This window comes from Strongylocentrotus purpuratus, unplaced genomic scaffold (assembly GCF_000002235.5).
Source record: "Strongylocentrotus purpuratus isolate Spur 01 unplaced genomic scaffold, Spur_5.0 spur5_scaffold_6, whole genome shotgun sequence".
NCBI classification, from domain to species: domain Eukaryota; kingdom Metazoa; phylum Echinodermata; class Echinoidea; order Camarodonta; family Strongylocentrotidae; genus Strongylocentrotus; species Strongylocentrotus purpuratus.
In genome coordinates, this window is record NW_022145612.1 from 19,403,762 (window position 1) to 19,417,937 (window position 14,176).

A 14,176-nucleotide genomic window follows, 5' to 3' on the forward strand; every position below is an offset into this window, starting at 1 on the left:
TCTGACAGAAAATATCCAACCGCAATTTTCTTTTTCTCTAACTTTCTCCTTAGCATCTTCCCTTTCAACTGACATACCATAAATCAAACCTGACAAATAAGCAGCTTGAAATCAGCCAACAGGGAATTCATATTAATGTGCAGATGCAGTAGTAAGAAGATCTTCCCTTCTAATTTCTATCTAGGTATGTCTTCATCAGCTCGAGATTGCCAAATAGCCTGCCATTTCCCAGAAGTTACAAATCGCGTCTTCATCAGATCGAGACTCGACCTCGAGAAATTAGCTCAAGATATTTTGCTAAGCTTTCGGGCATAGTGCGAGTCTTCGGGCTGGTGAAGACGCACCGGACAAATAGCGGGATATTTTGCAAACTAACCCAATGTATCTTTGGATGATTATCTCGACCAAATATCCCGCTAATTGCAACTGCGGGCTGGTGAAGATGCAAATTAGCCGGATTATTTGTGAACGGGATACTTAAAATAGCGGGTTATCTGGCAATCTTGAGCTGATGAGGACAGGCCTATTGTTACCACTGCATATCACTGAAGTATCAAGCCAGATCCAGGCATAGAAATAAGGGGTTTATTTACATTGAGAATACTGCAATGCTGCAAAATACACAAATCCTATTACCAGATGTAAATGTACCAGGCACCACTAGATACCCCAAGTTCAACAATGATGTATGAAGAGTACATGCACAAAAAAACTATGATTATAAGATACATGTACGAAACAACCACAGCTTCTCCAGTCAATATTACCCATACTGATTTCAGTCGATATTTCATTTTGAAAGTCCTCAGTCAAACAAATTATTTTTCATACCCTCACTGACAATCCAGTGACATGAATATTTTCTACACAACCATTATTCCCTATTCTCTACACACTCGTCTTTGAATATTAATGTTCACAGTCTTGTACTGTATAGTTTATTTCAAGCAATATGACTTGCCTTCTTGATGTTGCAAGTCAAAGCATAGAAGGGTGTGCCTAGTTCTATCATAACCTTTGGCGATTATAGAGGTCATAATGCAAAGATCACATATATTTAATTGCACCACTGAGCTCTCTAATCCTTATTAACCTAGTTTGAATTTTGAGATGCTATATGTGTAAGTGCATTAATAGGGGCGACGGTTTTTATTTAGGTGTTCCAATTACTTCAGAATTTTATCTCTATATACCGGTAATGTGTTTTTAAATGCTTTTTCTGAACTTGTCAAGTTGTCAGGTTCTTTTTTTCCCCTTGTAATTCCATGTTTTTTAATAGGAGTTTATTTGTTCAAATGTCAATGAAAATTTAACAGCGGTTCCTGGTTAATTTAACATGCATGTACAGTAGGTGTAATTATATTACGCCATATTACGCCATAAGACGCCATTTTCAGTAGTTTCCAGTGTCAAAATATTGATATGTCAAGTGTTAATTTCTAGAGCCTCATTTTTGTTTTATGCCTGCCCCTCGGGATGTCCTGAAGTTAGATTTGAAATTACAACAGGAGCAACAATGAAAACTATGAAATTCTACAAGTCTTGATCGAGTCTCTTGTATCTGGGTATACAGTGTATCTGGTGTATCTGCTTCTACATTGTCTCTGGGTATCTACCAGGATGTCAAGTCACCCGTACCTGGGTGTCTAAGCTAGCTGCGTGTGAACACAATGCTGACGATGAAGATGGATCATGTAAGATGCTAGGCAACCCTGGATGAAACAAGAGACTTATCAAGTTCAATTGTAAATCTATCGCATTGCATTGCATTGCTGCACGCTTCTTTCCTCACAATATCTTGCGAAAGGTTGCAGTTAGAAATCCCCGACATATTATAAATAGCAGAAACCAGACTTGTAATTTTTTTGTTTAATCATTAAAGGAGTTTTAATCATAAGTTCAGGATAAAAAAAAACATGTATGCTACTTTCCTCCTCATCTTCTAATCCTTCTTTTTACATAGAAATAAGAATATTTCATCTATTAGGTATACATGTAGGCCTACATTGACTTTTTTCAAACTTCTGTCACTGCTTTATTATTATTATTATTAATGCCCCCCCCCCCTAAAAAAAAAGGGATAACTTGGTAGGTGTGACAGAGTATAAAGGGTCTACATGTTTGTAAATAAAATAATTCTTTGAAAATTGATGGTAAAGGTGACTTTGACCTACTTTTCCTTCTGGTCTGTTAATCAGAATTTCCCACAGGATGTTTTGACCCATCAATGTGATTACCCTCATACTATCAATCATCTATCATTTTAAGTTTTATAGATGTAGGTTACAGACACCAATGTTGCTGTTATTGTATGATGAAAATTGTGTAGTTTCATCAAAGAGGTTGCTGGTATCTCTTTGGTTTCATCAACTAATTATCCATTTTACAAATGAAAGTGAAGTTAAAACCTTTAAATCATGGATGACTCATTCTCATCCAATAACCAGACATGGCCAGCTTTAGAAAATAATTTGGTGACAAAGATTGAGAATTCTTGTTCAAACTGATGTACATTTCCATGAATGTCTAGAGTGGCTGATTCGATTATGCCACAAATAGGTTTGGAGAGTGAAGCAGCTAAATATATTTGGACTTGAAATAGACAGTGAAAATTAAGATCGATGGTGAAAACCAGCCTCGGGGGTGTAAAACAGAAGCAAGGGTAAGTGTCCTCCTAATAAGGGGGTCATGTAAGTAGATGGGGTATTATTTTTAAAGGGAATAACAGACTGAAAGAAATGTGTCTGCATTATAAAGATTGGAGCCAACTGCTTTGATCATTTAGCGGTGATCAATGAATGGGGAAAAACATGATTTTAAGTGCCTTTGATGTGACCGAATTTTCATGTCAATCTAAAAGTATTGACTTTTCCCCTCTTTTTTTTTTTGGGGGGGGGGTCTAGGTATTGGAAAGTAGGGATGCATTAAATAATGTCATATATTTGTCAAAAGACTCTTCATATATGTCCTGCATGTAGCATGCTTGGTACTAAGAAGCTGTTCTATAGAATGCATTTAAAAAAATAAAAATATCTGTAAATAAATTCATTTTATTACTATAGATGTTTGCAATTCTTCAATCTGTCCTCATGCCATCACCAGTTTTGTGTTATCAAAGCTATGACAAAATAGTTGGCAACCAGAGTTTGACAGATGTGCATGTATGCAGAATAAACAGAAATTAATGTTCCCTGACACAAGGACATCAGATGTTAGGAAGTTTAGATGAATATCATGATTTACATCAGCATAGAAATGTCAATGTCAAATGATACAAACTTAATTACCATAACTGCAATCTTGGCCCGGATACAAAACATGGATTTGAATGAAATATTTGGCATGAAATTACTCATTCTACTCTCTTTATAAAAGTGGCTTTGGCTAAAACATAGACTGAAGTGTAATAATAGCTGAACTTCAATCGCACATTGCCAAAAAATCTCTCCCATAACCCTTCTCAAGTTGACAACTCAGTCATGTGACTGTGATGTCATGCTGATAATCGTAAAAGATACCACTACAACTGTGCCAGCAGTATCAAGTTTAGAAGGTACACAGCAGTTTCACTTTTATCATACATGTACGTGATTCAAGCAGTTTCATAGTTTTTGTCTCACTATGCGGCGAGTAAATTATTGGCACAAGCACCCTACCCTTACGACACACACTTATGTCAAAGTTTTGCATGAATCTTAAACGTTGAAGTAAGCAGACTACACAGAAGAATACTTTTTATTTATAACATGAATCTAGAAAATAACTCTGAAGAGGTAGGTGCCCCACATCATCTAGCTCAAGTGGATTGCGAATGACGGAACAACATGGAAACCTATCCACACCTACACATTGCGGAAGTTGGATCATTAAAGCCGGATGACAAGGCATCCATGTCTATCTGCTATGTGCAATGTCTCTCAGTGGGAGTCGACCCAATTAGCACTTCATTACAGCAGGGTGGAGATGGATGAAAGTGCATGGCCCACGGTACGATTACAGAGTATTCGTTGAGCGGAAGCCATTGTACTTGCACAATCGCAGATATGATACCACTCATTAATATTCTCTCTCTCTCTCTCTCTCTCTCTCACTTTCTCTCTTTTTTCTCATTCACTCATCACAGTCCAGCTGATAATGACTCCATTTGTCACAGCTGGAGTACGACTTAGAATAGACAAAGGAGAATCTGTGCGAATACTACTGTACATGTAGTACTCAATATTCATCAAATATCATCCCAAAAATATGAATTAAATATATCTCAGCAAAATAGATGGGATGGTTAAAAAAAAAGTAAACTAGATATCAATATAAAGCTGCTAATAATTGTGTAAATACTTCTGCATAGTTAGGCCTATTCACTTGACTACTTCAAGCCCTTTGCTGATTGCAATTAGTACATCTATATTTTTATCACTGATAACCTTAAGCTTATTTCAAAGTCTGCAAACATGCTGTAACAGCAGGTGCATTTGGAACTTTAGGGCCTAGGATTTCAGACATACATATATATATATATATGCAAATGTAACATGAAAATTGATCAAATTGATTTGGCAGCCCATTTCATGTTTATTCACACTGTTTCTGGGAAACAGACACATATTTATCAAACAAAATTTTCAAAATCACTATTAATTATCCAGGCATATTGTTCATTAAGATATCAAATCTTCCAATTTGATCATTTGAATAACACTCACCTTGAATACTGATTCTTTGGCCTGTAGGTAGAATAGTTCAATAGTAATACTGTCCCTGAGTTGATTGATGCTCTCCATGAAGAACTGCACCCTGAAGTAGAGGGTAAGGATACCAGACTTGGTCGGAAAGTCATGGTCCAAGACCTTCTTCTCCAGCTGCAGCCAGTTGTGATGATTTCTGTTTAGATCAGGAAAGAAAATAAGAAAGATATGCAAATATAATGATTTGAACATGAGGAAAGAAAAGAGAAGAACATGTAGATGGAAAAGAAATAAATTAATGGAAAACATCAGTTATTGGTTCTTGGTGACAGCTGAATTCACTTAAATCTTGCAAAGTGTTCCCATTTAAAATACAATTCTTTTAGTATAAGATATTCTACTTGAGGAAATACCAGAAGTATAGCCAAATTTTTTTTTATTACAAAACATTGGATGTGATTTTGGGTGGAACATAGAACAATAAAAATGCTTTGCAATTGGCACAATCTTTTTCTACATTAGTTGCAATAGTATATATTTGAGATATGAACCATGACTGAATTTAAAATGATATTCTATTTTTAAAAAGGAAGAGTTTGTTTGACATGACTAGAGTGCTTTTATATTATTATCAGTCTAGTTTAAATGATTACTTTGAAGACTATTGGATTCTGATTTCGCCGCCCCCTCCCCCTCCATCTTGCCAATAATCTCACTTTTACATAAACACTGTATGTTGTATTAATTTACCACAAAATAGTATTCACTAAAAACATTTATCAATGACTCATGGGATAAAATTATAACCTAACCAATGATGTCAACAACTCCTACACAGAGAGAATCCCATATCTCCGCCTCCAAACAAAAAAGTTCAGTCAAAATTCACTATCAAAACCAGAGAGGGAAGACCCACTGAGACCCTGCTGTAAATAACTCTCTTTGTTTTCATCACCACACCTGAATGGAATAGCCAAGCTATGACTCACTAAATGCTTCATCATTACCACAACAAGAACACTTTTCCAAACCCAAGGAAAGAAAGATAGTAAATCTCTCAATATCTTTCTCAACACAAGAGGGCTCACTGTATACTTCTATAACAGTCAAGATAGAACCTCTTGTTTCTCCCGTGCAAATGATACTACATGTACTGTAAGTGCTGAATGTGTCAGTTACAATTATTTTTCTCCCATCATTAATCATTATTGATAATCAGGTGGGCTGTATCTAATACAGACCACCTTATATTTTTGTTAAAATCGCCTTTATTTATTATTTATTTATTTATTTATTTATTTTTCTTATTTCTACCCACTTTTTTGTGTTCAAGATAATTTGAAAATGGTTCAATCAAATACCTTGAAATTTGACACACATATGTATAGGCATATGAACAAAACACAGCAAACTTTTCAACCTTGACCTTGACTGATGACGTCATCTAGGCGCCATTTTGTGAAATTTTCTGAAAATTTACTCATGATCATCTTTTCATAACGGTACGTCATTTCTCATTCATATTTATCATGATCAAGGTCAATATCAGTCCGGACAATTTCAGGACAAAAAACGCGCGCGTGCGCGTACGTCCGCGCGTCAGTGCGCGCGCAAAATTTTAAAATGCTCAAAATCGTCTTTAATTTATTTTGCATACGTTTCAGGTCATTTTAAGCATTTTATAAAAAAATCACGCACACGCGCATGCGTGCGCGTTTTCGCGCGTAACACCATTACACAACGCAGAATCGCCATTTTTTTTCTTTCATGATAAATTCCATATTTGTTTAAACAATTTAATACTATGTTCATCTCTTTATGACTATTAATATTAAGATGAGCGTCCATTCAAGATAAATGTCCGTGCGCGCGAGCTCTTATAATACATAGCATATATGGGCAAAAACATGCCTATACAAAATCCATTATAGCTCTTTGAAATGCACCGAGATCCTCAATTTTTTTTCATATTCTGATAGAGTATGAGTCGGAGATATGATTTCATGTCTCATTTGGCCATTAAGTGTATCGTGACATCATCACAATGGCCTTGGAACTCAAAATACGAATTTGCATATTATTACGTCAGCAATATGTAAAATTGATTGTATCTCTGTAAATATTGATCAATTTTCTTCAAAATTTCGATATGTTGTAGCTAAGACAATTCTCTACAAGCGCAGTAATAACTATTTTTTATTTTGATGACGTCATCATAGTGAAAATCTCGATTAAAGGCCTCATGTCAAACATTTCATAATTTCCGTTATCCCTATAGTAGGTGAATTTCGTTCACGTCATGAAACTACATGATATTGTTTTTTAAGAATTTTTAAGCAGTATCTCGCTTCAGTTATTTTTGCTCTATTTTGTCTCAAATTTAAGTTGACCAGCTCACCTATACTTGTTCCAAACAAGTATTATATGTCTAGTTTTATAATGGTACACTAGTTCTGTTGTGAAAATATATATGTAAAAAAGATACATTTACTGATGCCAGTGATGGCGCTATTCATCACCACTATTTTGTTTTTACTGTACTGCAAAATAAATAAATACATAGGTGAGGTGTAATATACACTTTAAAATGTTCAAAAAAAGAGAATAAAAAAGTAAAGAATATCATTGAGAATTTCACTTTCATAAAGACATTTTTTTAAAGGGCTCCTTTGAACATATGTATGTCACTTAAAAAAACTGGAGTTCTGGAGTACTGTACAGTGTAAAGACTGCAAATTTAATGATAGGATTTGTTTTGTTTTGTTTTACTTCTAGAAAAACAGACAATTCTTCTCTCATTGCTAACATGTATTTTTTTAAATAAAGGAATTTAGATAATGATAAAAGTCTTTAGAATGTGATTGTGAATGTCTGAACACAATTTCCCTTATCCTATACATAAACATAATAGAGCAGAACTAGGGTACATACACGTACATGTATGACCATCCCTAACCTCTGGCCTCTTCATAACAATATTATATATTTGATCTTCTTCCTCATGAATTCAGACCTAGGACCTAGGACTTAGTTATATTGGTTCTTCAATGTACATGTTTCTTCAATGTCTTTTCAAAAGGACTATTGTTATCCAAAACTATGCAAACAAAATGAGTGGTTATTAAATCTATAAAGGATTTAATGGGGTATCATATGTGAAGTTTGGACTCTAGAAGAAAAAAAACTTTGCACACCATCTCATAATCAATGAAAAGTACTACAGTACATGTAGACATAACTATAAAAAGCACAAGTGCATGGTTTGTGTACAGTATGTATTCTTTGCTTACAAGGAGACTCAAACAAAAAAACACTTGTAATCTATCATGTCAACACAAGGAATGTTGACACTTTGTGATTGTGTACATTTCTCCTCCGTGAAGCCTTATGCTTTCTAAAATATATTTTATAACCTTAATCTCTGTGTGGTGCTAAATAACTTTTGTGTTACCCATAAAGTATGACTCATAGTCGTGTACTAGCCATGACATAGCTAGACGGTTACCTCATAAACTTGAGAGTACAGTGACTTTTTCATTTCCACCACAAGAGGGCTCTCTTTCACATCCATTACTTTTGAGATGGAGAGCTCACAGTGACATTAGTATTAACACAGCTTTATAGTTAAGGGCCTTCATGTACAAATTACCTCTACATGTATCTGTATAATAAGAAATGGTGTTATCAAAATAACGGTATCTGAATGTCTGAAACTGATATACAAATTTTCCACTTTAAATTTAAAAAGCATTCAATACAAATAAAACAATAACATTTTTTTATCAAACTTTGAAAAACAACATTTGAGGAACACTTATGATGTCAATAATGTCAATTTTTAAACTTGTAATATTTATTTTGTAAACTAATAACTTCTTCTGTTTAATGTTTTATAGTGTTTTTCCTCGTCTTTTTATGATGGTACATACACATAAAATGATGCACGATCGCTAAGAATTAAACAAAATAATTCAGGGGCAACTTCAACACCCTTCCCCGGTATACTGCATACAGAAATCATTTTATTGTAATGTTTACACATTTCTGAAGGTGATGGAACAAGGCTATTTGAAATTGATTTTCAAAGGTCTTTGCAATCATTTTCTCTATACATCTCAAGGAACTGAGCTATAACGTTACCTCTGTTAGTAGGATTTACAAAAAGACTAAGCACATCAGATTCCTATAATGTCTTGAATATGGACTCATGTGCATATACATGTACATGAACATATAGCTTGTATATTCACTTCAGAGTGGTCAGAAGACAAGTTTATTAGTCATAGTGAAGATAGCAAGTACAAATCGTCTGTTGACAGCCGTAATGGCGTTAAATGAGTTATCACCCTTTTGGCTCTCAAAGGACTGATTATGTCCAGTACACCTGGATATAAATCATCTAGATTAGTAGCAGCAGTGGACAGCTGGAATGTATACTAAATCAAGAGTGTCCATTGCTGGTACAAAATTATCACCTGTAATTTAATTACCAATCAGTATACCTGTGTCCCTAGAGAATTACATACTGTACACTCTTCTTTGGCTGGACATTATTTCCAGTCTAATTAACACCATTACACAGCGTGCAGTCTGGTTTCCAATAATAGACTACAATCATTAATAAATTGATTAGTAAAAGTTAGCCAACTTTTAATCAATTTCCTTTCAAAGCCAATTTCCCTTCATTTAGTTCATCATCATTTCAACTACGAATGCTGATATTCACATATCATAACATGTACATCTGCATCGACACTGTATATTACTAAACATAAATATTCGCTCGAACTCGGTAGCGATATACTTCTTAATTGCTTGCAGTGAGGAGCCATTGTACCAGATGTCTTGGAAAAAATGGGGAAAAGTGTTACTTTGTCATATTACACGTAAGTTGCAAAAAACAGAGAATTAGAAATTAACCTTAAATATACATCTAGGCCTAATCTAAGATACACAATAAATAAAAAAGAGGAAATTACCAATAAAATACTATTAATAGATGATAAATTTAGAGATTTAAAAAAAAAGAGCAAAGTCTGCATGTCTGAAAGGAAGTCTAAATCCAAACTAAATTTGTAGGACTTCTTTATGTTTTGAGCCTAACCACTAGAAGCAGGTGCAGAGTATATCAGCTGCATATTAAAGGGTTCTCTGTTATTAGGCTAGACTATGATGAATGGTGACAAGATGCTTTAAAAGAAGTCTTAAGACCGGATTATGCAAATTAATGCTCTATTCTGAGGAGAAGGTCCATCTTTCATAACAATCTACATCTACATGTAGATGCGTCTACTATTCAAGTTTCTGATTGGCTGTGGGCAGTTTGCCAAAAGGATTTATTTTTATAAATCTTTAAATTTCTTCCTTAAATTTCCTCTATAACTATAAGCATACATTTACATGAAACTTTTACCATTATTATAATTTTCAGTTATGTCAAAAGCATAAAATGTCATGTAGGCCTAAATATAGATAGATTTGAATGAGATTCATATTTTGAATCAAAAGTACACAGTATATTTACATAACATATCATATGCATAGTGAATAGGTACACTGTACATGTTTGTGGCTATTCATATTATTTGTACATAGCTTTACAATCATATTATTCACTTTTGGGGATCATGCAAATAATCACTTTTTACAGGTTCATTGTAATGGACAAGGTGGGTATACTTTTTCTTCCATTATTTCATTTTGACGTCATAGGTTTATCTTGGCGACTTTGTTTTCATGCACGATTGACCATGATGAAATGTCATTGTCTGAAACAAGGTACACAGTACCAATTGAACAAAAAGGAAAATTCCCCGTTCACTGACATTTCATAACCTTCATGTTTCTCAACGTTTCTAGGAAACAAATCTTCTTGGGGGGAAACATTCGCACATTCTTACATAAAAACAAATATTTTGGATGAATTTGATATTTTATAGAAACATACATGTAATGATATAAATTAAAAGCATATAACAAGCCGGATTACACAAAATTTAAGATCATCTATCAGTACGTAAGTAAAATGTACATGGCTTATAAAATCATCATATTCATATAAAAATAATCATACCGCTACTTTCATGTCATTTGGATAAAAAGTTTTCAATACGTATGTGCTAGTCCATTATACATGTAGGAACAAGGAAACCAACACTTTCCTGGTAGGACCTTTAGCTCATACAAGCTAGTTGAATATACATGTTGAGGTACAGTTACATTTAGATTGTTTATATACCTCCTTTTAGGTTGTTATGAAATTATGACATGCAATCTTTTGCTCCATTCACCATGCATGAGAGGTGGCAAATACCGTGTACCGGTACATAATAGTATACGTTTGTGCATATGATTCATGCTCTTTGCCCCATTTGAGAGTACACTGGTCTGAGCAGCTCATCAAACAAAATACCCTTTTGTCATTTTGTCAATTCTTTAAAATCTATGGCTAAACAGTAAAAGCCTTCCTTTTCATGAAAGGCCACCATTTCTCCACTTCAGTAGACAGCTTTGTGACAAAGCAACCACTGTGCAAGGACGGACGGAATACATGTGTAAAAAGGCATGCATTTACTTGCAGGCCTACATACAGATTTTGAATTAAGAACACATCCGTCTCTGCATTCAGAATAAATTGTTTGTAAACTTGGGTTTCAAAGCAATACTATGCAACCATAATTGAAAATCAAATGAAAGAATATAGTCTTACAGGATTTCTGAAAGTTATGAAATATTGTTAGGATTGGCATGGAGGCCTATGCTGTAGAGAAAAGTTTCAATTTCAGTCTATCCCTTATTTCCTTTATTATCTTTACATGGGCGGGGGAAGGAGGTAAAAGGGGATTGTAAAATTAGATCCATGTACGTATGGATCCTACATGTACCGGTACAATATTTTCATATCCCAACTTAATTTTGTTTTAAATACATGAAAATAATAAAAAATTAATCCGTCAAATCAGAGCTGGCATAAACGTTAATAGGTTACTTTTTGTAAAGGGACCCATTGTTTGTTTTAAACAACCATCTATCTTTTAACACAAACAAGATATTAATATTTTATGACTTCCTTGTCAAATCAGAGCTGGAATAATTGTTTTAAAGTGTTCCTCTTTGGAAAGGGACCCATTGTTTGACTTAAACAACCATCTTACAGAAACAAGACATTAGTATCGTATGACTTAATTTTCACTTCTTTGTATATATGAGACCAGATTTGGTTTCCTTTCTGTCAAGGGTTTCATAGTACAGAAATCTTAGTTTCTCCAGGGAATTAATGATAGGTCAATGTGAGCTAACAGAAATATGAAGACATGTATAAATATAAGTGTAATTGTAGTAAAATGTTATTAAACAACGTGAAATCAAATGTTAAAAAACACCTCTGTCTTAGAAAAAAAAATGTCACTAAGGAATTCCTCTAAAACCCATCGATAAATTTTAGAAAATTATGGGATTAACAAATAACAACTGTTTTTTTTAAATTAATTGTCTTTCTTTTGACACAAAAGTACTTTGTCTGCTTTTTCCTAGAATGACACAAAGTGATTTTACAGACTTTTGCTTTTAAATGGAAATAGTCTTCAAATACCCTTATTTCATTTGCAAAATCTCTGAAACAAACGTTTCTTCATTAATGAAATAAAATAGTTTGCAGTTCTCTCTATCTCTTCCCTTTCTTTCTTCTTCCTGCGACAAATTTACAGTAGCACAGATGACACAGGTGGATGTCTCTTTTACAAATTTAATATCTTTCCCAAGTATCACACACAGAATGGCAGACTAATATCTTGAGCGCAGCTGACTTACAAAAGGGAATGTTACTCCACTTAATATCTCCCTGCTCCCGCACATGGCTTAATCTAATTCCTTCCCAAATTAACAAGATTAAGAGCATGTCGCTGCACATGTACTTTCTAATGCACATGAACCTCACATAATACATGTATATGTACTTAATTGTCAAGCCCCGGAAGAGAGAATAATGATTAATGCTACAGTACATGAAGCAAAGACATCTTGACTGTCACAAAGTGTGTAGTCTGCTGTAAATACGCAATGTTCAAATCAGATTTATTATTTTATTTCAGAAGAAAAAAAACATCATTCTAGAATTCCTAGGATATATTGCTTTATACACACATACCAAAAACAAATCATTTTGATATCCAGCAAATAAACAAGTTTAAAGGTAATACAAAGTTTTGGTATGGGGTCATGAATTTGGTTCAAATGAACATATTGGAAGCATATGCGACCCTACAATATTCAATGATCGTCGTCGCGGTCGAAATCGAGTCTTAAGTTATGAAATTATGAATAATAATCACTTTATGTTGTATAGCTCCCTCTCAAGGTCAAGATATTAATTAAGCTATAAAACAATGTTTCTTGACCAATATCGACCGATTAGCTATTTCCGTTCGCTAATTGTATACCACAACTACATATTCTGAGATTTCCATGGTCGCATCTACCATAGTACGGCCGTAGGAGCCATTTTAAATTTATCAAAATTTACCGGGAGCACCGGTAAATCTTTATATTCAATTTTTCTCGAAAGCAGAAGTGTTTTAGGGGCTAAAATTTCCAGTGCTTTTTATACATCGACATGAGCATCCAAATATATCAAAATTGTAAAGAATCACTATCCACCCATTTTTCAAAATTTCCCAAAACTTTGTAATACCTTTAAAATGAAACATATCCATATATGTTATACAGTCAGAGTTGATACAGATTTACATTTGTGTGATCAATAAAAATAAATCTGCTACTTGACTATATGCTTCCCAGAGGTAAAGGCTTTTGAACTTAAACTGCTCTTTCTTGAAAATCTGAAAAAGTCCTTCATCAGTATAAATCCAATCTTAGGCCTTTGGGGATATACCGATTTCTCCCTCAACTGGTGTAATCTCCATCAAATCTGCTTATGAATAAGGGCGCGTTCATGCTTGATTTTGACGGCCAGAATCAGGCATCTGTTACGCGTTTAGTTTAAAACACGATTGCGTTCATGCTCACTTTTGTAGAATCACCGAAAAACGGCGATCACGATCACCGATCGTAAACTCACAAAAAGATGCGTTTACAATTTGTAAACGCGTTTAAATGGGGTCAACGCACTGACCTCTAGTGGGTCTACGTAGCATGCGCACACAGGTTTGCGAATCCAGCTGAAGGCCACCCAAGGAGAATTGCCTGGAGAAGTGAGCATGAACAGTGCACCGTGGAACTGCGATTACGATGAGCGTTTATGATGAGCGTTACAAATCGCTCGTTTTGCCTTCAAAATCAAGCATGAACGCGCCCTTAGATATGAGGAGGAAAGAATGAAGAAAAGAAGGAACTAGATCTTACGTTTCATCCTGGAATGCTAATCCGAAGTATTCCTTCTCTTTAAGGTTGAAGTAAGATGCAACAAGGTCGAGCAGATCACCAGAAAGCAGCTTAGGCTGAAAGAGGAAAGAGACAAGGAAAAAGAGAAACAT

The 14,176-nt window shown here is 34.5% G+C and overlaps 1 protein-coding gene across 8 annotated transcripts in view; it reads right to left on the minus strand.

The window, feature by feature from the left end:
- The window catches only part of LOC581763 (FERM domain-containing protein 4A), an 83,519-nt gene that overhangs the window by 39,835 nt on the left and 29,508 nt on the right, over nt 1-14,176 (minus strand). For all 8 annotated transcript variants that reach the window (XR_004061854.1, XM_030973241.1, XM_011668529.2 and 5 more), the window contains exons 3-4: nt 14,046-14,140; nt 4,704-4,881 (exon numbers count right to left, since the gene is read on the minus strand). Coding sequence is in view for 7 of the 8 variants with exons in the window: in XM_030973241.1 (XP_030829101.1) it covers nt 4,704-4,881; nt 14,046-14,140 (273 nt within the window). In the remaining variant the exon portion in view is untranslated. The remainder of the gene's footprint in view (nt 1-4,703; nt 4,882-14,045; nt 14,141-14,176) is intronic.